At 37.5% G+C, this 22263-nt stretch overlaps 3 protein-coding genes across 3 annotated transcripts; 1 reads left to right on the forward strand and 2 right to left on the reverse strand.

Moving 5' to 3' along the window:
* Nucleotides 1-2036: 2036 nt before the first annotated feature.
* LOC126804989 (nicotinate phosphoribosyltransferase 2-like) lies at nucleotides 2037-7766 on the reverse strand. The gene is made up of 15 exons (XM_050532073.1): nucleotides 7370-7766; nucleotides 7136-7286; nucleotides 6929-7048; nucleotides 6701-6835; nucleotides 6518-6579; nucleotides 6231-6306; nucleotides 5711-5812; nucleotides 5202-5318; nucleotides 5046-5104; nucleotides 4177-4351; nucleotides 3878-4012; nucleotides 3694-3792; nucleotides 2879-2984; nucleotides 2427-2539; nucleotides 2037-2347 (listed from the first exon to the last, which is right to left on the reverse strand). Exons 1-15 carry the CDS (start codon nucleotides 7501-7503, stop codon nucleotides 2270-2272), a joined length of 1662 nt encoding a protein of 553 aa, XP_050388030.1. The 5' UTR covers nucleotides 7504-7766; the 3' UTR covers nucleotides 2037-2269.
* A 1830-nt stretch (nucleotides 7767-9596) lies between these two features.
* Nucleotides 9597-12360, reverse strand: LOC126804992 (transcription factor SPATULA-like). The gene is made up of 7 exons (XM_050532075.1): nucleotides 11782-12360; nucleotides 11196-11297; nucleotides 10996-11061; nucleotides 10839-10904; nucleotides 10416-10703; nucleotides 10262-10331; nucleotides 9597-10160 (listed from the first exon to the last, which is right to left on the reverse strand). Exons 1-7 carry the CDS (start codon nucleotides 12142-12144, stop codon nucleotides 9988-9990), a joined length of 1128 nt encoding a protein of 375 aa, XP_050388032.1. The 5' UTR covers nucleotides 12145-12360; the 3' UTR covers nucleotides 9597-9987.
* Nucleotides 12361-18514: 6154 nt separating this feature from the next.
* LOC126801070 (uncharacterized) lies at nucleotides 18515-21995 on the forward strand. The gene is made up of 5 exons (XM_050528526.1): nucleotides 18515-20192; nucleotides 20269-20387; nucleotides 20471-20902; nucleotides 21433-21508; nucleotides 21745-21995. The coding sequence occupies exons 1-5, from the start codon at nucleotides 18515-18517 to the stop codon at nucleotides 21993-21995; spliced, it is 2556 nt and encodes an 851-aa protein (XP_050384483.1).
* The last annotated feature ends 268 nt before the right edge of the window (nucleotides 21996-22263 follow it).

Genomic DNA, 22263 nt, shown 5'->3' on the forward strand with positions numbered 1-22263 from the left:
TACACCGCCGTAGTACACTGCATTAACATGTATGTGCCATGAACATTGTGAACAACATATGACCAAAATCAGTTATTCACTTACTATTTAATGAAAGGAGATACATATAGATGCTTTTTGTAAATACACTAAATTTTTGTTTTACCTTTTCACGAGGAAGATACATAATGAGATATTTTGTTGAGGTTGTCTCAGTATTAAAAACATATAAACGTTTTAGGACAATTAATGGAGGTTCTCTCTCTAATAATGCAATTATAGATGCTTCATGCCTGGTTGATTGCTGATAATGAAGTTTACCACCTACTCTTATTATCTATGACTATAGATTGTGTCCTCCCAATCCTCATAAACAACTATAACAAGTAACCTTTTAACGCTATTCAGCTATTGTATGACTCTTTCCTCCATATACTGATATACCGTGTCCATTTGTTGTTTCTATATGATTAAATATTCCCCTTACCTTCTGAATCCACTAGGAAGAATCCAAACTTGTTAATAATCAAACAAATCATATTCCTGATAATCATAATACTCTTCCTCCCCATTTAGATTTTTTTTACTATTCCTCAAACCCCTCTAACTTGGTAGTCAAGAATTCTATAACTAACAATCTACCATGTTTTCTGACCAGTCATTTCTGTTTTATTGGTTCTATTCATCAGCAAATTGATTAATAATTGAGGAACACAGTAAGCAGTGGGGAAATAGGGATCTAATCAACTACATCATTAATTTCATAACACTATTCTTCCCTGTCTTTAGGGACCAACATACAATTCTATATATGCCAAAGCATGACATATATGTTTATAAAGTATGATACTTTGTCTTGTTACTCTTATCTGTGGATTACAGCAAGAAATATGGAGGATTAGAGGTTGGTGGTAGGCTGCTTGCACTAATGGCTGGATATCGGATTGTTCGAATCATTACTTTGTTCGTCATTAACTTGCCTTGAACCTATTATTGCATCTCTATGCCGCCGAGTAGTTGTTGTTATACGTCAGGGTTTAGTGACGAGACTATTAAACATAAATAAAACCAATTAACATTCTACCTACGATATGATATATATAATCTTTATTCAGAGCGAATATTCACTCTGGATTACAAAGTAAAGTTCTAATTTTAGCACATTTTTCGGTCAATTTTTTTATCACAAATGATTCAATATTTAGGTATGCTATTAAAGATCATCTCTATAAAGTTTCATCTAATTCGGATATTAAAATTAGATTAAATCAATGAACGAATTAAAACTATTCAACGTGAACCGTTCGTGTAAATCTCTATTTTGAAAGCTCAAATCATTGTTAAATTGGATGAATATTTGTAGAGATGATTTTTTCGATAAGTGTGCCAAAATTGAAACTTCAATTTATAATTTCAGATTGAATGTTCACTCTGGATGATATATATATATACAGTCTATCCAAAGTGAAACTTTAGAATTGACCGAAAAATGTGCCAAAATTGGAACTTCACTCTGTAATTTCAGAATGAAGTTTCACTGTGGATAAGGACTATATATATATATATATATATATATATATATATATATATAACTGGATACTGATGGAACTATACAGACCCTAGAAATTTGTAATCTATCACCTTTACCAAATGCTAGATTTTTATGGACAAATTCCTTTTGTTGACAAAAGGCTATACCCTTTCTTGAACAGAAGCATTTCAGCAACAAAATTCAATTGGCAACAGTAGCTGAAATCATCCTTAAATATCTGTATTAATCCCTGTAAATGCTTGCTGATTCCTGAACTATGGCAGCTGATTTAACAGCAAACAACATTTAAAAAATGCTTAGGGAATCCTAATTAGATCATGTGTTCTTAATGTGATAGTATAAGGAATTCGGATTTCCTTCGAAAGTGCTTGATTTTCAGATTGTGGAAAAACGTTTCAGAACTAGAAGATAAAACAACCACAGCAGATGAGAATAGAATATACTTGTTTGCATCATATTCCATTTTCGCTTCGATAGATGCTAACAGAAACTATCGATCTCAAAATTATGCAAAAAGAGAAATCATATTTCATTCAAAATGGATGCAGCTGTTGAAGAATGGGAAGAAACTACTATTAACAAGAAAATTCCATGTCCCTCATTTAAAAACTAATTATGTATATTCATGTCTCTGTGGTAATACTATTTAGAGAAGCTCCTAAACAGCTAAACCTTTAAACATTGCTTGCGCTGCGACACATGTACTGCTTCTGTTACCCTTGCTATTGGGAGCAAATCTCACTGTAACTCCCCAACAGGTGCCTCATTCAACCACAAGAAGTGAATGAAGTCATACAGTTTTGCACTTACACTAACCTGCTTAGTTTAAAAAGTTGTAGTTAGAAATACAACCACCAAAAAATGAGAATAATCTAACTAGTTGTATCGGTGGTACCTTATAGGGAGTGGGGTTTAGTCTTCTCATGTGGTCGGGCCGCATCTTCTTGAGTTGGCTGATGCAGCGCTCTCTGATGTCCTTCAATGGTGGCAGATCTTCTCTTACTCCACCTTCAATAGATGAAAAAATGATTAGAGCATTACCCAGATGCTAACAATTTGATGTATTGAAGCATTTTTCTACAGAATTAAACCAACAAAATGCTCATGTGTCCTTCAGTTTAAATCAAAAGTCTGGCAGAACTATAACGTCATTTATAAGAAACCAAAATTAAGCAATCCAAGACACAAAATAAGAAGCACGCCATTAAATAAAACCAGTATATACAGAATAATTCGGAAAAAAACTACGTGGGTTAAATAACTTAAATGGTAAAACTGATAGCAAGAAAATAATGGGAAGCTAGTGATGTCAGATAGAAAATATGACGACATATCCGGAACCTGTACCTGGGCCATGCCAAAAGCATTTCATGAGTTCCTCAACACGCTGTGGCACTACATATGCTCTCTTTGATTCATTAAACGGGTGACGACACAGGATCCGTTCTCCAACCTACACGTGCCAAAAACAACCATAATAAAGATCATCATATGGAGTGAACTGCTTGTTTTTATAGAATCCATAGGACTAAGAAACAGTAATAAACAACAAGCAGCTATGAGTATGTAGAGAACTAATGTACTTCCAACTTAAAGTTTCAAGACAAACGCTAATTGGAAAGAAAAAAAAGGTTTCGAGATAAACAGTGATTACTCTCTTTCAGTTATCTACATTTGTATTATGTTGTTGAGATAAAATCCAACTGTAAATGAGAAAATATATATAAAGAGTTAAAAAGTAAAAGACAAGGAAAGATATACGTGTATGAATGTAGCAAATTGAACTGAGGCCACTCCTTTGTACATTTGGAGGGTTGAACTCACAATACACGTGAAAGCTGAAGCAAAATTAAGCTTTATCATTTAATTTCTATTTTTCGCCTACCTCTTGGGAACAGAATCATGTTATAGAATTAAACGAGACCTTGTTTCCAGAACACAATTCTAAGTTTCTAGCATATTTAGATTCCCGAATGACAATATATCATAATTCCAATTTCAAAGCATCCTGTGTCCCAACTTCCAAGCACTTTGAAATGCCTAAACCAATTCATCCGAAATGGGTGAATGGACGCATCATTATCAACTCTTATTATAAGAAACTAAATAAAAGTAACAAAGAATCTTAGGAACATGTTGCGGAGGAAGATTTAGCAAGATACCTTCGGAGGTGGTTCGTTTTCTCCGGTCATTATGTCTACCAGGGGATAACCTTCTTTCCCAAACAATCTGTAGGATCGTTTTTTACAAGGAATGGAGACCTAAAATAACAATAAATATTAGAATCCAGAAAAAAAGAACCGAAAAAGAATGATACTATAGATTTATTGATCAGAAAGAGCAAACCTTTGTAACATCTTCAGAAAGTTTGATGCGAGGCTGATTATTTATCTCAACAAGCTTGAAAACACAACCCAGAGCAGCTTGAGCATAGCAAGTAACCACATGGGTCCCAATTCCAAATGCATCAACCTCATGGCCCTACAAAACAAATAGATTAAGTAAGCTAAACGATGTTCACTTGCATCATCTGTGAAAAGGAATTGTATGTGAGAGAGAGAGAGAGAGAGAGGTTTAGGATTTAGGTGTTGGGAAAAAAAATCAAGGAGAACAGGAGTGGGTCAATGCCTAGAAAGTGTCAGTACCTGTTTGTTTAAAGCATCCAATGTTTCCTCATTTAGATCATTACTAGCTGTGATAACTGTCTTTCCAAATCCTGGTACTGCGAATTCTTTCTCAATGATGCAGAATATCTTACGAGCCTCACAGGAGAGATATGCTAGATCACCTGAATCCAACCTAATGCCAGCTGCTTTGTACCTGGGCATAGCATCACCTAAACCATTAATTGAAACTGCAATTTACTTGTATTGAAGTATCAACTAATGTCAGCTTAATGAATCTGAGACTCGAGCAGTAGGCAACACATGGATGACATGCAAGGACAAGAATAAATGAATGGAAAAGGAAAGATGGGAAACACGACCATTGATAGAATAACTCAATCTATAACTGCTATTTTAGGCACATCATGTTTTAATTAAACAGTAAACCTGCCCAACTGCATCATTATTTACACAACAACTAATTACCAGAAACCCGAAAAGCTGGGGAAATAGGCCTATGGTAATTCAATCACTATTTTTTTTAAAAGTGCTACTCTGGTTATTCATATTCAAACCTGATGTACAAAATTTTCATATTTTTAGATTCACCAGATAAATGATATGAATCATTTGATGTTCTTTGACATTCACGACTGTCGTTCATCAATTGTTATTATCATCCTCATTATCCTAGGCAATATTGTTACTTCTCAGAACTAGCTGAGAATACCCAATTTTCCAACTCCACCCTAACTCAACTGATACTAAGCATCAGGTGAATACCACTTAATGGTTCTGTCCTCTAAGGTGTGGCATGATTAGGTTCCAGAAAATCTGTAGCATTCACATCCACATTAATAGAGCATATTCATCAACAATTGATACTCACAAGAACCTTTCATACTTACCCTAAATCATTCAGTGCTAAAGCAACCGCACAAAAGTTGGGAATTCCACTCCTCATAACCTGTAAAATGAAGGCAGGTATAATGTTACAGAGACCACAAATGTATTTTAGCTTTAGCCACATCAATTATTAAGTAATCTAAATGATGTGTACTTACATCATATGTGTCTACAAGAGCTAGAAAGTTATCAGGGAATGCCAGGGCATACGATGTGAATGCTGCTAGCTCACTTTGATTGGTCTCACCAAAGGTACCATTTAATGAATTTGACCACTGTAAACACAAACATGTGTCAGTAATGTTTAAATTCATTGCTGTCATCTTAGATCCGATTAGGGAACAGGATTACAAGAAAAAAAAACTAAATGAGATGTGTGGAGCAATCTGAATGCATAACCGATGCAACATTTTGTGAAATTTTTTTCCAAAAAAACATGCCACATGAATGATATGCTTGATAATATGTAATCATCATCATCTCAGGTTCCCAACTCATGAAAGAAGTTATAATTGAACGTCTACGAAAATATAAGGAACTATGAGGGCAGAAATATCTTACATGAGTAACAGGAATAATAATCCAGAATGAAAATGGAAGAGAACTCAAATTTAAACCATTGCACTAAAGCATATGAAATTATATCCAGAAGAAACGATCAACAAACCTGAATTTTGCTCAACCAGGTCTGAACAAGGGTAACAAAATCCTCACAAGTAGTGCGCTTATCACTGCTGTGAAGTGTTTTATCTATAATCTCATCTGGGCTCTGCAAATAGTTGAGTAAATTAGACAGAGAATAGGTATATGTAAAATTGCACAAATAAAAGGACCAAGATTATGAAAAGAATGTATCATAACAAGGACTTCAGACTAAACTTATTGTATTTATCCTATCCTTATCAGGCAAAATTCAACAGCACTAAGGTCATAAATTTTTATCTAAAAAATCAATGGGATTTATTAAGAAAACTAAGTAGCATTGCGATCAAAAGACGTTAAACAAAATCAATGAAATCTCCGGCAATAAGCAGTGGACACATAATGCTAATTTAAGGCCTATTAATCTGTCTGCACAAATTTTAAGGAAGATTTTGGGGCTTAAACCCAGCTGCTCGTGTACATGTAAATGGACATACCACCCCTTAGGGACAGTATACATATAAAACAAAATTTCATTCACAAACCATGAATGAGCTGACAAAAGCATGTGAATGCGTTCCACGCAAAGGGATCCCAAATATCTTTCCAGCAGCAACATTACTGTCAAAAATTGCAAAATTCAATGAAATTTGTCCAAATGTGTAATAAGAGAGATGTGAAAACTGCAAAGATAGTTACTATTATGATGCATATAATAGTATAATACTAGCATGTTTAAGAAGAAAGAAAGAAAAAACATATAAGCAACTGAATAAGAATATAAAAAAAACAATCCTAATATGCAGCAGTGGAGTTTAACTAAAGAAGCTACCTTGTTGCATGAAATCCCCCCATGTAGCAGTACCTAGATGCCGCTATCCCACCATCAGGTCCCTGAACATCCAACAAACACATGGTACTCATGAAAATCACCCCACTCAAAACATCAAAACAAGCAATTCAAACGTAAAAGAAAACCCAAGCTTGTCAAAGCCAAGGCTCGTGTCAAACACACCTGAGCTCGTCGAAGCCCGAACTCGAGCAGCATTTTAGATTCTCCAGCCACAAACCGATGCCTTGCGGCATTCGTGGAAACTAATGATGCATAATTAATGAGATTCAAAAACGGCGTCTCGAGTAACTGAACCACCTGAAGGTAGTAGTAACACAAATGCACAATTTAATTAACAGTTCCCTCAAAAATTCACTACATTAATCAAGGAAAGACAAATTCGATTCTCACGGCGATTGGTCCTTCAACTCTAACCAAAGGAACCTTGGGGAAAACGACTGATCCTTCTTGAATAGCGTAGACTTCGACTTCGGAGCAGTCGACTCCTCTCAGATAGTCAAAGAATCCTTCCTGCAAATTCATCATCGCCGTTTCGAAAATCAGATGAACAACAAACTAACTAAAAATGTATGCAATGAGATCAAAATCGAGCCGTACATCACAGGAAGAAGACGATAACGATTGGCGGACGAAATCGATTTCATCCTCGGTTAATTTGAAATTGGCAATGAATTTGATGCATTCCTCCAGGCCGGCGAACACCGTGTACTCGCCGCCGAACGGATTCTTCCGGAAATACAAATCGAACCTGAAATGAATTACTATGCTATTTAATAAAACTGAAGAAGAAGAAGAAACGAAACGGTGCGTTTTGGTGAGGGCGGGACTCACACGGCGCGTTCGTTGTGCTTGCCGGCTTTCCAGTAAGCGTAGGCCATGGTGAACTGGTAGAGATCGGTGAGGAGAGGAGTCACCATTGGATTGGTGGGGCCGGGGAGTAGCTGGCCGTTGGATTTGGCTGCCATAGCTGAGAGAGAGAGAAGCGGATTCGGTTTTTGATTTTCTTCTACTCCTGACTAGCTGGGTTTGCTTTGGTTTTTATAGGTTCGAGGGGGGGCGTGTACGGCGGGTCGCTTGGAGAATACGGCACGAGAATGGTGGGGGATTGGTTGTCGTATGGGTCCGTTCGAAACGGAGGAGGAGGAGGAGAGTGTGGTACGGTCACGATTGAGGAAATGGAGGGAATCTGGCAGTGGTGTTTTGGTGGGGAAGGCAGCGGCGATGGGGTGACGTGTCTTGTCTGTCTGTAGCATAGGCCGCGTCTTTAAGAACCATATATATCTTGGCCCTTGGTTGTTCATTTGTTCTTGTTCGTTTTAGGTCTGGCTTTTTGATAAATTCCAATAAATAGTTGCCAAGAACAATAAATTCATTATTAGAATGTTGTTAAATCAATCTTTGAACCCTACGCCAAATTTCTTTTTTATGAATCGTTATCAACATTTTATTAAAATGATCTCGCATATGCGGAATCGATTATACTTCATGTGATTATTTATGTTAGTTTCCATCGAATTTCTTATGAGGTTGTTGAGATACAAGGTTGTTGATCAAAAGCATTTTTTGGCGTGGGTAGTTTATCGCGTAATTAAAATGCTTTAATTGTTGTATCAAGTCTTAGGCCCGAGTTAAAACATCCAAGACTTCCTAGCCTCCTCATTTTTGATTAAGTTTGTCATGAAATAGTGGTGAGTAATACGGATGGGACGAAATGGTGGTGTCGAGGTGGGGTGGGACTGTGGGAGCTAATGGTGGCAATGACGATGGCAACCGGGTAGTTTTATTGTGTTGGAACTTGGAAGTGGATCAAGTGATGATTTCAATCTCTCAAATTGTCTTCTCCAATGAGTACACACATCTATCATATTGTTCATAACAAGCTTTGCCTAAACATCATAGTGTGGCGAGAGGACCACGTGTTAGTCTGTTGCAAACCATGTATAGTTGTGATGCATCGTTTCAATTCAATTGATGGATTTATGATTCCACCGGTGAGTGCACGTCTACCGGTGACTTTGATTTTTCATTTTGTCGCTCGAAAAAAGACTTTGATTTGGGTCTCCCTCGACTTTAACTATAAAGCAAATGATCGGCAAGTTTGATTGACAACTCAAAATCAAAAGAGCAAGCCTTTAATCACGATGGCCAAGGTGATGTAGTAGCCCCCATTTGTCGTTGGTTTTGTAATGATGACAACCGCGGGAGTAGTTTCCTAGTTGCATTCGGACGATGGAATAGAGTTGGTGCCAACAAACTAGTACTGCACTAGTCGTGATATTGTGTAAGAATCACCATTTAGAAGAAGAATACAATCCAATTTTTCTTTTTAGATATATACATAGAGGCGATCCTGTAAAAAAGAATATCACGACGCCCAATGCAATTTTCGTTATGAAAAGAAAATGATTAGCTAAGTGAGCTAACATTTTTTGTACATTCCTTTTTATCCATCTTATTAACTTGGTTAATGAATTTTAAGAGATCAATGAATGAGAATACACATAAAAAAGTGGTCGTAAATTTTATATTTCCACATAGCCTAAAAATCTCAGGCAAACGTGATCTGTTTATGGAATTCCGAGATCAACGGTGACAATGTGAACTGCAAGAACGTGGTCATTGCGGCATATTTCAACCTCCGAAAAGTCTAGCTTCACTGATGACTACTGTTTTAGAGAATCGTTGGACCAGAAAAAGAGAACACAGAATTTGGTAAAAGTACAAGAACCATTTGACTAACGATCAATCTACAGAACCATAGATGCCAAAGCATTGAATTCTCGTAATCTCGTTCTTGGACCAGTCCTCTCACTCTTGAACTAGGTTGTAGGCAAAGCACCACAAAGAACCAGCATTCTGCTTTCTGTGGTAACATTACTTTAACCCAAATATAGCTTTGGAAGAAACTTGGTTTAGTTTCTTTCATTTTGTTTTTCTCTGATCATCAATGAAACGTGAGCATTCAGGCTCTTGAAAGGAATAAACTTGCAGAAAATTTTGGACCTTTGATCGAGTTAAAATGAAAGTGATAGTTCATATTAGGCAGTGGGTGCTGCAAATAGATGGCATTGATAATTGTACACAAGACTGTCATACAGTGAAGAACAATGCCCACTTTCTCAGTAAGAGAACCGGAATAAAAGAAATATATAAAGTTTTACAAACATCATCCCCAGTTTCAACCATTTCTACAAGGTAACGAGCCTTGGCGAGTTCATGAAATTGAATCTTTGAACAATTTCAAGAATTGCAGAAGCTGTCGATCACTAAGTACTTGTGAGCTTGTGGCTACACCAAATCCAAAATGTTGAGCAACCAAGCTTGCTTGAATCATAAGGTCCTTAGTGCAGTCCTCATCTTATCAATTAGGACTCATATTCCTGTGCAATGCAAGCTATATTCATCAGTATATGCAAAGTAAGGATATACAAATTAACATCTTGTTAATCCTAAAGTGTAAAGTGCCTGTCAAGATGAAGATGTTGTTCTATCGATTTCAAGGGCCTGCTTTCTCGCCGGTCTCTTCCCATGACACATGTTTCCAGGGAACCATTGCTCTTCAGATCAGATATTTGAGCATTAAAGGGAAGTGAAACTTCAGCTGTAGCTCCCACTTCAAATTCTTTTCACAAACAAATACACATGTTAGACCCAAAAACTAGGAGCTTGTGTATAAGCTCTTAAGAATAACTGGAAAACAGAGGGAACGCTTAACACACTCACCTAGAGGATTAGTCTCCGAATGATTTACACTAATTGGTTGATGCTGCAAGAGTTCATCCCTGCAGATTCCCTTCATATGGCAACAAGGTAAAAGGACAGTTAAAACCAAATACTTGACCCCGTATGCAATAAATTTAAAGAGCAATGATTTAACCTTAGATGAGTTTGGGAGCGGAAAGGGCCCGAAGTGAGCCTGAATAGATGATTCCAACCCAAATGCGTTTTCTGAATTGACTACATTTGACATATCTGGTACATACGACTGGTTTGGATTGTACAAATTTTGTGTTGAGGGTTCCTGGTTCATATTCAGTGTTCCTGACATGTTCAAAGGCCCATGCCTATTTTCCTCTCCACCAAATTCCATTCTTATTTGTGACAGTTGCGACGCTCCAGGTAGGCACATGGGATGCAAACTCATACCATTTCTCATTGACAACATCTGGAATGCGATCAATTAAAAACAATCTCTCAGTTTTAATCAAAAACGTCACCTTTTAAATCTTTTATTTTGACTGGTAACTATATCGTTGAACTTCATAGAACCGGAAGCTTTGAGAAAAAAAAGGTAGCAAACCTGTACTTGAAGCTGGAGCTGTTTAAGATACTCAATGGCTTCATCAAGCATTGAAGCCTTGTCTGTCTGCCATTGACAAACAAACTAATCCATAAGTAATCAAAATCACTCATAAGAGGAACTTATATATTAAGTATATTATGTACACTACCTTTACCTTATTAGAATTTGGGATGAGATTCTGCAATGCCTTCATTTTCTCATTAATCCTACTCCTCCTCCTCTGCTCAACAAACCATAATGTACGTGAAAACCAGAAAGAAAGAAAAACACCATACTTGCACATGAAAAAATATATATACATAAAGAATGACAATTAGAAATTTGTAATCATATAAAAATAAAATAAAAACCAACCTTTTCAGACAAATTATGAACTTCTGCAGCTCTACTTCTCTTTGAAGAACTTCTACCACCGGATTTCACTGCTGCCTCTTCTACCAACGCTTCAAGACCCTCCTGCATTTACAATTCTTCAAATATCTTTAATTTACAAAACAAATAAAAAACTATTGTTTCGTATCACACATTTCCTCTTTCTTTTTTGTTCCAAGTAAATTTTTCCTAGTTATTTTCAAGGGTGAAATCTTATTATGTTCTTGAAGAACATCTTTAATTTACAAAACAAATAAAAAACTATTGTTTCGTATCACACATTTCCTCTTTCTTTTTTGTTCCAAGTAAATTTTTCCTAGTTATTTTCAAGGGTGAAATCTTATTATGTTCTTGAAGAGAGATCAGCCAAAATGCATACTCTCCTTTTCCTTCATTTTCTAAGAAAAAGGTATAAAACAAACCATCAACAAGAATAAACAGAAGAAAAAAAAAGCTCTGATCTTTAAAGGAACGCACACATTTAACCAACAAAGCATAAGCATCCATCTTCTTCTTTTTTTTTCATTTTCTTTTAGTAAAGATTCAAACTTCGAAAAATTCAAAGTACCTCGCTTTCACAATCATAATCGTCGGCCTCATTCTCACTAGCTCCAACTGAAGACGAAGACACATTTGGACCACTGCCCGTCACAACCGCCGTAGAGCCATCAACGCCCCTGATCCCGCTTCCCACGAAACTGTTGTTGCTCTGATGGCCGAGATTTTCCGGCAGAGTATAACCAGCAGGTGAAGACGAAAACAAGAACTGCTGTCCGCTCAAAGAAGAAGAACGCACCAGAATTTGCTGCAGAAACAGTGAGATATCGTCCGTGGACGAATGAGGCTGTGCGACTGTTACCGAAGAAGCAGGAGCTGAAGATGAACAGGAGTTGTTTTGGTAATTGTACTCAAATGTATCCCCCATTCCCATTACTCTGTTTCAGAAACAGAGTTTTCTGTTTTCTGTGTTATGAGCTTTTGGTTTCTGTGCTTGTTGCGTCTGGGGCTTTTCACAGAATGGGCTAGCTAGCTAGTTGGTTTACATTTATGGAACAAGATAAAACAAATATCAAGGTTAATGGAAAACAGTGAGTGTTTTCCAGTATTAAAACTCTGGAGTCCCCAACAGTTAAATTAGTCATTGTTTGCGGAAAGTCTCTATTGTCGATATAGTGCTTCAATGAAAACTATGCACCCGAAATTCTACGGCCGTCATTATACAACGTTTAGTGGAGTAAAGAAGTAATATCAATTGTCAACCACATAATTTTAAGCTGTTTAACTATGTGTGCAATGTGTAGTATATTATACGTTAACGGATTAACCGATTCATGGCATGAGTCTTAATGCTCCAGAGTACCATAGAAGACAAGAAAAATGAAGGGTAAATTCTTTCCATGGTATTTGAGGTATGGTCAATTGGACAGTTTGATACTCGATGTTTGGTATCTTGGTATGTCATATTTTAAATATCAAGTATTAAAATGTCCAAAAATGAATTTGAAGGTGAATGTAGCATGAGCTTTGTGATAGGTTTGATTGGGGGTAAGATTAATTAAGAGAAAGTAGCACTCAACAGTCAACATCACACGTGAGACACCACTAGACTTGGACTCAGAGTTATTCTGCCATTATAACCAATGTTGCAGAGGTTACAGTTTTGACTATGCCTTCCATAACATCTATACCTATAAATATCATTTTCTTCCAAATTTGAAAAATTCTTAAAACTGTGTTCTGGGTTCCTTTGTTTAATTTTTTGTTGCAGTTTTGAAAAGTGAGAGGCCGTTGAGTACAAACTAAGATGGAACAAGCCATGGGATCAGTGATGTTCTTGGTTTTTCATTGGTAATTGCTTGCCTATGATCCATCTCCATTTGTAACGTACTGCCTTTGATTAAAGAGGGGTGGAGGTACATTGACAAGTCTAATTATCGAGGAGGAAGACAATTGGAAAAGCTGCAGAGGAATATACGAAGATCATGCTCACAATAAACGTGTTTCAGAGATTCGAAATCTGATCTCTATTAGCAGTTATAGGTACGTAATACATTGCCTCACTACGAAGATAAACTAAGTGCTTGTAGTTGTAAACTAATGTTGCTAGCTAGTTGTTACATCATGAAGTTGTATCCAACGTATTAAGTTAGTATATGATCACGAATTTTCGATCATCAAGTTGTATTTGTACCAACTTAAATAAGCAGAGATTTCATTAAATATACATTTTTATTATAGAAAAATATTATTAGATATCAATGATTGAAAATTCTATAATAAATATTGGTTCCCTACATTTATTTACCTAGTCTCGTTTTTTTAGGATACCTAGTCTCGTTCTTAACTAGTGTAAGATGTTTTTTTTTTCATTTCTTGTAGAGAAAAGTTACTACTTACAACTAGCCGTTCTCGATTCACAGTCTCGTGCATAATTTCGTTGGCTTTGTTAAAACAAGATTACTCGTTGGGTTACTAAAACAAACTTGATCATCAACACCTTTGCAGTAATAGATGTGGATAAGAACTCAAGACGGCGAAGCACAAACTACATTTAACCAACGTACAACGTTGAAGAGAACTTGGCTTTTGCTAAAGAAGAATATATCTAGTTCTTTCACGACTAAATTTCCATGGTTACTTGGGCTCTGGTTTAACGTCGTGTTCTGTCTCTTCTCTATAACGAAGCGAATCTCTAAGCGGATCAGATCACTCACTTCCGTTGTCGCTGTCATGTCCGATAGAAACGTCACCTTAACCAGACACATATTATGTCCCATAATTTTTTTTCCATATCTTTCATCCTTTTGGCTTTGCCCTAAGCTGACCTGTCGACCCCCCATTGGTAGAAACGATACCGTATCCCACCCCTCTTGACTATACCCTATGCGCGGGACCAGTGGAGAATCGGTGTCGCCATCAATAGACGTCACGCACGTCGGATCGGAGATCAAAGATGGATCGGGATCACACGCCAAGTAATTGCCTCTGGTTCTGATTTTGGACGAGTAGTCATGATGATGATAAGATTATTGATCATGATCATGATCGTTTGAGTCTTCGAGGTGCTGGATTGTCAATCAGAGAGGTCAGAGGGTCATATTACTCATATATAGGTCGCTTGTGCGTCGGAGACTGAAGAGACTGATTTGATTGGTGAGCAATGAAGTTCCTTAACCATGTTCATAGCTCATATCATGTGTTCAGGTTTAGTGCTAGGCTGCTAGCAGGGTTATGGAATATATGAACAAATATGATGACAATTTCATATACCATTCAAAATTCGCATGTATAAATAAGAAAAACTTGTGATTACGAATGGAGAATAACTTCATATCGGATTAATAAAAAAAGAATGAATTATACATGAAGTAATTCTCTCATCATAAAATGACATATTCTCGCGTGATGATGTGGAGTGTGCAAGATTTTTAAGTATCTTGAACACAATATCAACTACTTGATTCTGGTACCAGCAGAGAGTGACGAACTTAATCAGGTTTTAATCCCAGAAATTCAACTTGATACCTGCTTGGCGCCTTGGCGCGGGAGTTGTTTGGTCATAGATCAAATGAGGTACCTTACGTCATTGAGATTATAAGTGTAGAACGAGAATTTGAAAATAAATAAGAGTGAAGACACGTGTATAAATAAAATGTAATTTATTGATAATCAAACGTGGGGTTACAATCTTTATGAACTCCTCTGATTCTATTTCCGTATGTAATTTGGCTCAAGGGTGACATGCACTTGATCTTGAGAATTTGAGCTTGGATTTGGATTTGATGAAGAGCGAGCGATTTTGTACCTTAACGATTCTTCGTGGACTTGAGTTTGGATCTGGATTTGACGAAGAACGAGCGATTTGGTGGCTTGATGATTCTTCGTGGACTTGAGTTTGGATTTGGATTTGACGAAGAACGAGCGATTTGGTGGCTTGATGATTCTTCGTGGACTTGAGTTTGAATTTGGATTTGATGAAGAACGAGCGATTTGGTAGCTTGATGATTCTTCGTGGACTTGGGAGACTTCGGGATTTCTCGAGAGTGATATTGCTCAAGTGATTTTCTCTCTTCTTCCCCAATGTAAAAAATCCTCCCTCTCTTTATGTTGGAAGGGGTATTTATAGTGTCAAGACTTCTATTTTATAGAATATTTTAATGACACTAAAAATAATAAATTTCTTAAATTGTATAATTAAATCAATATGTATTTTCTAATTAATTTAAAATTAGTTATGAAAATAACTAAATTAAAAAGATTCAAATAATTGATTTAATTATAACCGTAAAAGAATTTATTAATTTAATCAAATGTCCGATTACCATTTCGATCGTCGATGACATTCAATTTCCGATTTAAGTCAGAATCACGTAGTTTTGATTATGATCATTCATTTGTGTGCTGACACGAGTTTTATTCGGATCCGCACCAACTTTGTTGACTTTTGGGTCACGTGTGCAATTTTGTCGGGTTTTTAGTCGATTTAATTATTTAATGAAGATGATTTACTTCATTAAATTTCTTGTGTCTACAATAAGTACTCACATGAAATAGCTTGCAAAACCAATAGGGATTGCGTGCTTAATTGTATTAAGTTATGTTGAATTATTGGAAACTAAATGCTTCATTGCCGGACCTTCTATTTTAACATGGATTCCATATGAGGGAAACAGTTTTAGATCGCCTAATTATGGCAGGAGTAGTCCCGAGAAATCAGGTATTATCGATGAACATAGCACTCTTTTATCAAAATGGGTCGGCTTATGGTAATTTGGACTCGTGATCAGGCTCAATGTGAAACATTGTAGTGTGGCAGCCCATGTCACTCCCTACGGCCTACGTGATCAGGTTTCTAGGACTAAACTCTGCGATAATATTGTGAACAATATCCTGATCCTCTCAAATTAATCGATATCGGACGCCTGCTTCCGATAACTCATAAGTAGATACAACAATGCAATAAAAACCATAGGTTACTCGACAACTTGAATAAAATTATAAACAAGTTCACACACGAAAAATTCAAACAAATTAAACAGATACATTGAGAAAAAAAGGCTTTGATATCGCCTAAATCAAACACAAACCAAGTTCCGAAAGAGAGAACTCTCCAAAGTCCTACAATTATTGCTGGATTGTACAGAAAACACTGGGGAATATAAATATTGAGTTTCAAAATGTATATGAGATTACCCTAAAAATGGTCACTGATTCTTTGAACTACAGGCACTACGAATTCGACTCATTGTAAAACGTTCCTTGATGGTTCAAAGACCTTTAAGATCTTTCTTGACAATTACAAAGCAAAGGTTACCAGTTGCTACATTTCGGAACATCCACACCCTAACAAAATCTTCCTTCTCAACCAATTTGTGGTCAAAGCAGAAAGTTTTCCATCCCCCAGTCAAGACATGAATCTTGCCCGCCCAAAGTTTGAACACCATGGCATACTCCTTACCTGCCAAATCATAAGTTGTGACTTGAATTCCTCTACCAAGATCTTCATTCTCATTCAACAATGGAACTAGGTGAGTTGTAACATGCTCTTTGCTCATAGCTAGCCTTGCCTGGTGTTTATTCACATCAGTAACTGTCAATTGCTTCTCATATGGCTTGCTACAAATTTGAATAAGGCTGTGTAGGCTACGGACAGGTGGGAGATTGCAGCTGGGAGCATAGTTTCGACAATACAAGCCTTCCTGTTGTGCAACAATAATGGCTTCCGAGTGTTCTTCGGTTTCTAGGGCTTTTTGCTTGGTTCCAGCATCTGGGGATAAGCCAATTTGATAATCAAGAAACTTGCGTTTATAGGACACTAATATGTGTGTGCCTATTTCATGATTATCGACGGCATGCTTCATATAACAAAGATTGAAAACAGCCATCATAGCTTTGTCATCTCTCTCGCCCATTTGACTATCAGAGCTGCTCGTCTGTATATTCATATTTTCCATAGGAGCAAGATTGCAATTTTCTTTCGAGACTTCCTCTTGGCTTGTAGGCATAGTTTTTTCTCCCAAGTAAAGATCTCACCAGATGTGATATAAGGGAAGAATTATAAATGCAATTGATTTATGTTCTCCTAAATTTTCGTCTATGTAATCAAGAATACTAGGCTATGCTTCAAAGAAAATAAAATAACGTATAGTGTTTGATTCTAATTGCATTACAGTATAAATAATCGAATTGTACTACAACAAGGTTTGTCGGTGGGTCTAATTGTATTGGAAAATGAGGGTCAATGCAAGAAAAAAAAAACTATACCTAACATAAAGACATGAACAAAAACTTTTCCTTAACAAAAAAGAACGCAGGTTCGTCTAGGGTACATCGATGTATATCATACAGCATGGGTTGAACCAGTGTTTTCAGATGCGACGCCGAGGCGTCGCCGGTGCGCGCTTGCCGGCGGAGCGAAGGAGAAAAGCCTCGCTGCCTCAAACCCAGGCGAGGCGATGGAAAGGCGACCGTCGGAGCGACGGAGCGACGGAACGAGCGGCGGAGCGATGCGAAGCGAATCGACTTCAATCGCGGGCCCAGAAGCTACCCAGGTCGCAGGTCGGTTTGGGTTGTTTGAGAGTGCTCCGAAGAGACCAGTGCTCCGGCCGGAACGTCGCCGCCTCGCAGGAGGCAGGACTTCTTCTCGGCTCGCATGATTCTTCAGGCTCCAAGAGACGACTTCTCGAGTGTTCCGGCCGTCGTCTTGATTGAAGAGACACCGGTGCTCCGGCCATCGCAGCCTCGCAGGACCTCTTCATGGATCGCAGCATCGCACTTCCTGGGCTCGCAAAATCATTTCTTGGATCGCAGCAGCGGCGCGAGGGTCGGACCGAAGTGGAAGACAGAGACGAAGTGGAAGACGCAAATTTTTTTTTTTCTCTTGGCCAAAACGACGTCGTTTTGGTACCTTTCATTTAACCAAAACGGCTCCGTTTTGCTTAGTCTCCGTTTTGCTTAGTTTCAAACGACAGAAAGGCTTTTAACAATTATACAAGTGAACCAAATTTCAACCTAGCATTCTATTATACTCTCTGCCTCCCTCATTCTCTCTGCCCTCTGCCCTCTGCCTCCGTGAGTCTCTTCCTCTCCATTGAAGATCAAAAATTTTGCTGCCTATAATTTGCCTATTTGAAACTTGAAGATTTACTTAGCTTTGAGGTTAGTCAACTTTAATCATTTTTAATAATTGATTTTATTTTTTCATATATTTGTTTGATTTTAGTTGACTACATACCATAAATTTGATTAATAGTTTCTGAGAATTTGTTGTATGTGTTTGTTGGTGTTTGTGAATATTAGTCATGAGTGAGAAAGGGGTAGATGGAAGAGATAAAGCATGGAAATTTACAAAAAAGATGGAAGGGGAGAAATATTTTAGATGTATTTTCTGTAATCAAGTATGCAGTGGCACTATTTCTAGACTTAAGCATCATTTAGCAGGTATTTCGGGTGGTATGAAAGCTTGTAATAAAGTCCCTTCTGATGTGAAGAATGAGTATCAATTAGCTATAAAAGACTTTAAGGATTTGAAATTTAAGAGATGTGCTATGCTCCGTGAGATTGGGGAAGGAATTGGTGGTGGAAGTGATAGTATAGATTCTCCATTAGAAGAATGTGGGAGTAGTGTTGCTCAACCAAAAATCAAAGGACCACTTGATAGTTTTGTGTCTTCTCAACCTAGGCAAACCGTATTGAATGAAGCTTACAAAAAAGAGTTAAGAAAAGATGTTTGTCGGATGGTTGGGCGTTTTATGTTTTCTAGAGTGCTTCCTTTTAATACGGTTAATGATCCATTTTGGTTAGCTATGGTAGAGGGAATTGCCAAGTATGGTGTAGGGTTCAAGCCTCCTTCTATGCATGAATTAAGGACTTGGATTCTTAGGGAAGAAGTTGAAGATATTGATAAGTATTTGTTAGAGCATAAGAAAGCTTGGGAGAAGTATGGGTGTTCTATCATGTCGGATGGTTGGACCGATGGAAAAGGTAGAGTACTTCTTAATTTTCTTGTGAATAGCCCGGCGGGTACTTTCTTTTTGAAGTCCATTGATGCATCCGGTAGTGTAAAAAATGGTAGTTTAATGCTAAAGTATTTAGATGAAGTGGTTAGAGAAGTTGGGGAAGATAATGTAGTTCAAATAATCACCGATAATGCATCAAATTATAAAAATGCGGGCCTTAGACTTATGCAAAGGAGGTTGAAGTTGTGGTGGACTCCATGTGCATCACATTGTATTGATCTTATGCTTGAAGATATTAGCAAGCTAATCATCTTTGAGAAGACCATTGCAAGTGCTAAGAAAGTGGTGAAGTTTCTCTATGGTCACACTTGGGTCCTTTCTCTCATGAGGGAATTCACAAACAACAGTGAGATCATTCGTCCGGCGGTAACTCGCTTTGCAACTTCCTTTCTCACCCTTCAAAGTATCTATAACCAAAAACAACCTCTTCAAATGATGTTTAACAGCAAGAAGTGGATTGATGGTCCTTTTGTAAAAAGTCATGAAGGCATAGGGGCTCGTGCAATTGTTCTATTTCAAAAGAATTTTTGGAGTGATGTTGCATTTTGTGTGAAGGGTGTGATGCCATTAGTGTGTGTTTTGAGGGAGGTTGATTCGGAGGTAAGACCTGCTATGGGCTACATATATGAATTAATGGATGCCGCAAAGGAGAAGATTGCATTTGGATTGAAGAAGAACCCTAGACATTATCAACCAATTTGGAACAAAATTGATGCAAGGTGGACTCCTCAACTACATCAACCTTTGCATGCTGCCGGATATTTTCTAAACCCTCAACTACATTATGAAGACAACTTCTCAACTGTTTTAGAAGTCAAGAAAGGATTGCATGAATGCATGGATAGAATGATGTCATTTGAGGATCGGCTAAAGGCTGATATCCAATTGGAGATGTTTGATAAATGCCTTGGAGAGTTTGGAAGTAAGATAGCAATACATTCCAGGAAGCTAAGAAGTCCAGGTAATGCCTCATATATTATTCTTTACAATTGTCTATATTTTATTATTTACAACTTAAATATACTTTATATTTTCAGCGAGTTGGTGGGAGCGTTTTGGAGAGGAAACACCTGAGTTGACAAAGTTTGCTATCCGTGTACTTAGCCTAACATGTAGTGCCTCTGGATGCGAGAGGAATTGGAGTACCTTTGAGTCGGTAAGGAATTGCTTAATCATTACCAATTTATATAATCAGTAGCATATTTATGTTATCTAAATTTATTTTTATGTTTATTTTAGATTCACACTAAGAAAAGGAACCGACTTGAGCACAAAAGATTAAATGCATTGGTTTATGTCAAGTACAACTCTTTACTAAGGGAAAGAAACATTAGAAGACGAGTGAAGAAGCTTGATCCCATTTTAGTGGAAGAAATCGATTCCGATGATGAATGGATATCAGAGGTGGAAGATCCTATATTGCCAAATGATCTCTCTTGGCTTGAAGAAGGTGTGTTTGAGGTGGAAGCTATAAGGAATGTACCGATTGAATGTTATGAACAAAATTTGTCAACTAGAGTTCCTATATGTGTAGAGCCACTAGATGAGCCAACAATAGATGATGTTCCTTTGTCGGATGATGACATGAGATTTGATGAGCCCTCTTACGCACATTCTTCTAAAAGGAAGAATGTTGAAAGCTCAAGTAAGTACTTTCTTATTCATCCTCATGTTATTTAGTTTGTTTAAAATATACGTATCAATCCATATTTATACTAGTACGTTTTTTTAGGTAAAGAAAAATCCAAATCCAAGAAGAAAATGAAAACATTGGATTCATTACTTAGGAATGAAGATGAGATTGAAGACCTTACTTTACATCCACATATTGATGCATTGAACATTGATGATTGTAATGATATTCATGTGGGTGTGAGTGGATATGACGATGAAGATTGAACAAGAAGATTGAACGCATTGAAGTGTAGCTGTTGCATTTAATTTAGTATGACTCTATATATTAATTCTATAATTTGATTAGAACCTTATTTTGGATGAATGTTGTGGTTATAATGACATATTTACATATTTTGAAGGATATTCATATTATTTGAAAACGTATTGTATTAAATTAATGTTTGTTGGAAAGGCGATCGCCTTAAATCGCCTTTGCACGCCGATGCTCTCGCCTTGTGAGGCTTGACCATGTCGCCTTCGCCTTCGCTTTCGCATCTGAAAACATTGGGTTGAACGGCTGACAGGGACTGTCAGCTTTTGCACGCAGTGGTGGTGGTGGGATTGTGCGGTCGGATGTGCTGGCGTATACCATACAGCGGCGTATGATAGATTTTTCCAAAGAACGCGCTCCAAGCGTTTGGGTTTGACAACTTTGCTGTCGTATTTAATCGTTCTCGTCCGGCTGCACGGCGACGTTGGCTTTGGCATCTGGCCTCGCCAACGTGAGCCATGTGTGGTCGGACGAGATTTGTGCTCGGGGATTTGGTCTAGTGATTGGAGGATAGGAAGGAATTGTGCCATGGTTTCTGGTTTTTAGTTTGGGATGGTGATTGCAGGTGGAATGGGTGCGCAACAGACGACGTTTGGGTGTGGGATGCCAATCGTGTTCCCGGATTTCGTAGCAAGGATTAAAGAGGATGGCGAGTGTGGGCATCTTATCTCTGGTGTCTCTCGGTATCAGGGATTCAGGCGCTCATGGTTTGGGATTGCGGTGGAGGAGGACGGGTGCTGCGAGATCTATGATAACGGCTTTTGTTTGGCAACAATTCGGGTACACGTCCCCCATTGTAGTCAACAATTTCATTAATAAATACCTAAGATAAATACATGAACAATACATTCACAAAGTGAGAGATTATTTAGCTAACGGAGAGAAAAGTCAACAATAAGAACTTAAAATCAAGATCCATGTAAGAAGAATAAACTTAGGTATTGGACCTTGATCATCTTCCTATGAAAATCCTCAGCTTCATTAATAAAAATCAATACCATAAATTAGAGCCGCAACATGTGTAGTGCACCATAGGCGTCTAGGATGACCGCAAATGGAACATACAAACAATATGAAAGTGAAA

Source organism: Argentina anserina, chromosome 1 (assembly GCF_933775445.1).
Source record: "Argentina anserina chromosome 1, drPotAnse1.1, whole genome shotgun sequence".
Taxonomy (NCBI): Eukaryota; Viridiplantae; Streptophyta; class Magnoliopsida; order Rosales; family Rosaceae; genus Argentina; species Argentina anserina.

Coding starts and splice junctions, on each gene's coding strand:
- LOC126801070 (XM_050528526.1), top strand. CDS start 18,515: ATGAGTGAGAAAGGGGTAGATGGAAGAGATAAAGCATGGAAATTTACA. Junction 20,193..20,268: donor CAGGAAGCTAAGAAGTCCAG/GTAATGCCTCAT, acceptor TTATATTTTCAG/CGAGTTGGTGGGAGCGTTTT. Junction 21,509..21,744: donor GGCGTATACCATACAGCGGC/GTATGATAGATT, acceptor TGGTGATTGCAG/GTGGAATGGGTGCGCAACAG.
- LOC126804992 (XM_050532075.1), bottom strand. CDS start 12,144: ATGGGAATGGGGGATACATTTGAGTACAATTACCAAAACAACTCCTGT. Junction 11,062..11,195: donor TTCATAATTTGTCTGAAAAG/GTTGGTTTTTAT, acceptor TTTGTTGAGCAG/AGGAGGAGGAGTAGGATTAA. Junction 10,161..10,261: donor TTCGGAGACTAATCCTCTAG/GTGAGTGTGTTA, acceptor GTTTGTGAAAAG/AATTTGAAGTGGGAGCTACA.
- LOC126804989 (XM_050532073.1), bottom strand. CDS start 7,503: ATGGCAGCCAAATCCAACGGCCAGCTACTCCCCGGCCCCACCAATCCA. Junction 7,049..7,135: donor TATCGTCTTCTTCCTGTGAT/GTACGGCTCGAT, acceptor ATGAATTTGCAG/GAAGGATTCTTTGACTATCT. Junction 4,013..4,176: donor TGGATGCTTTAAACAAACAG/GTACTGACACTT, acceptor TTTGTTTTGTAG/GGCCATGAGGTTGATGCATT.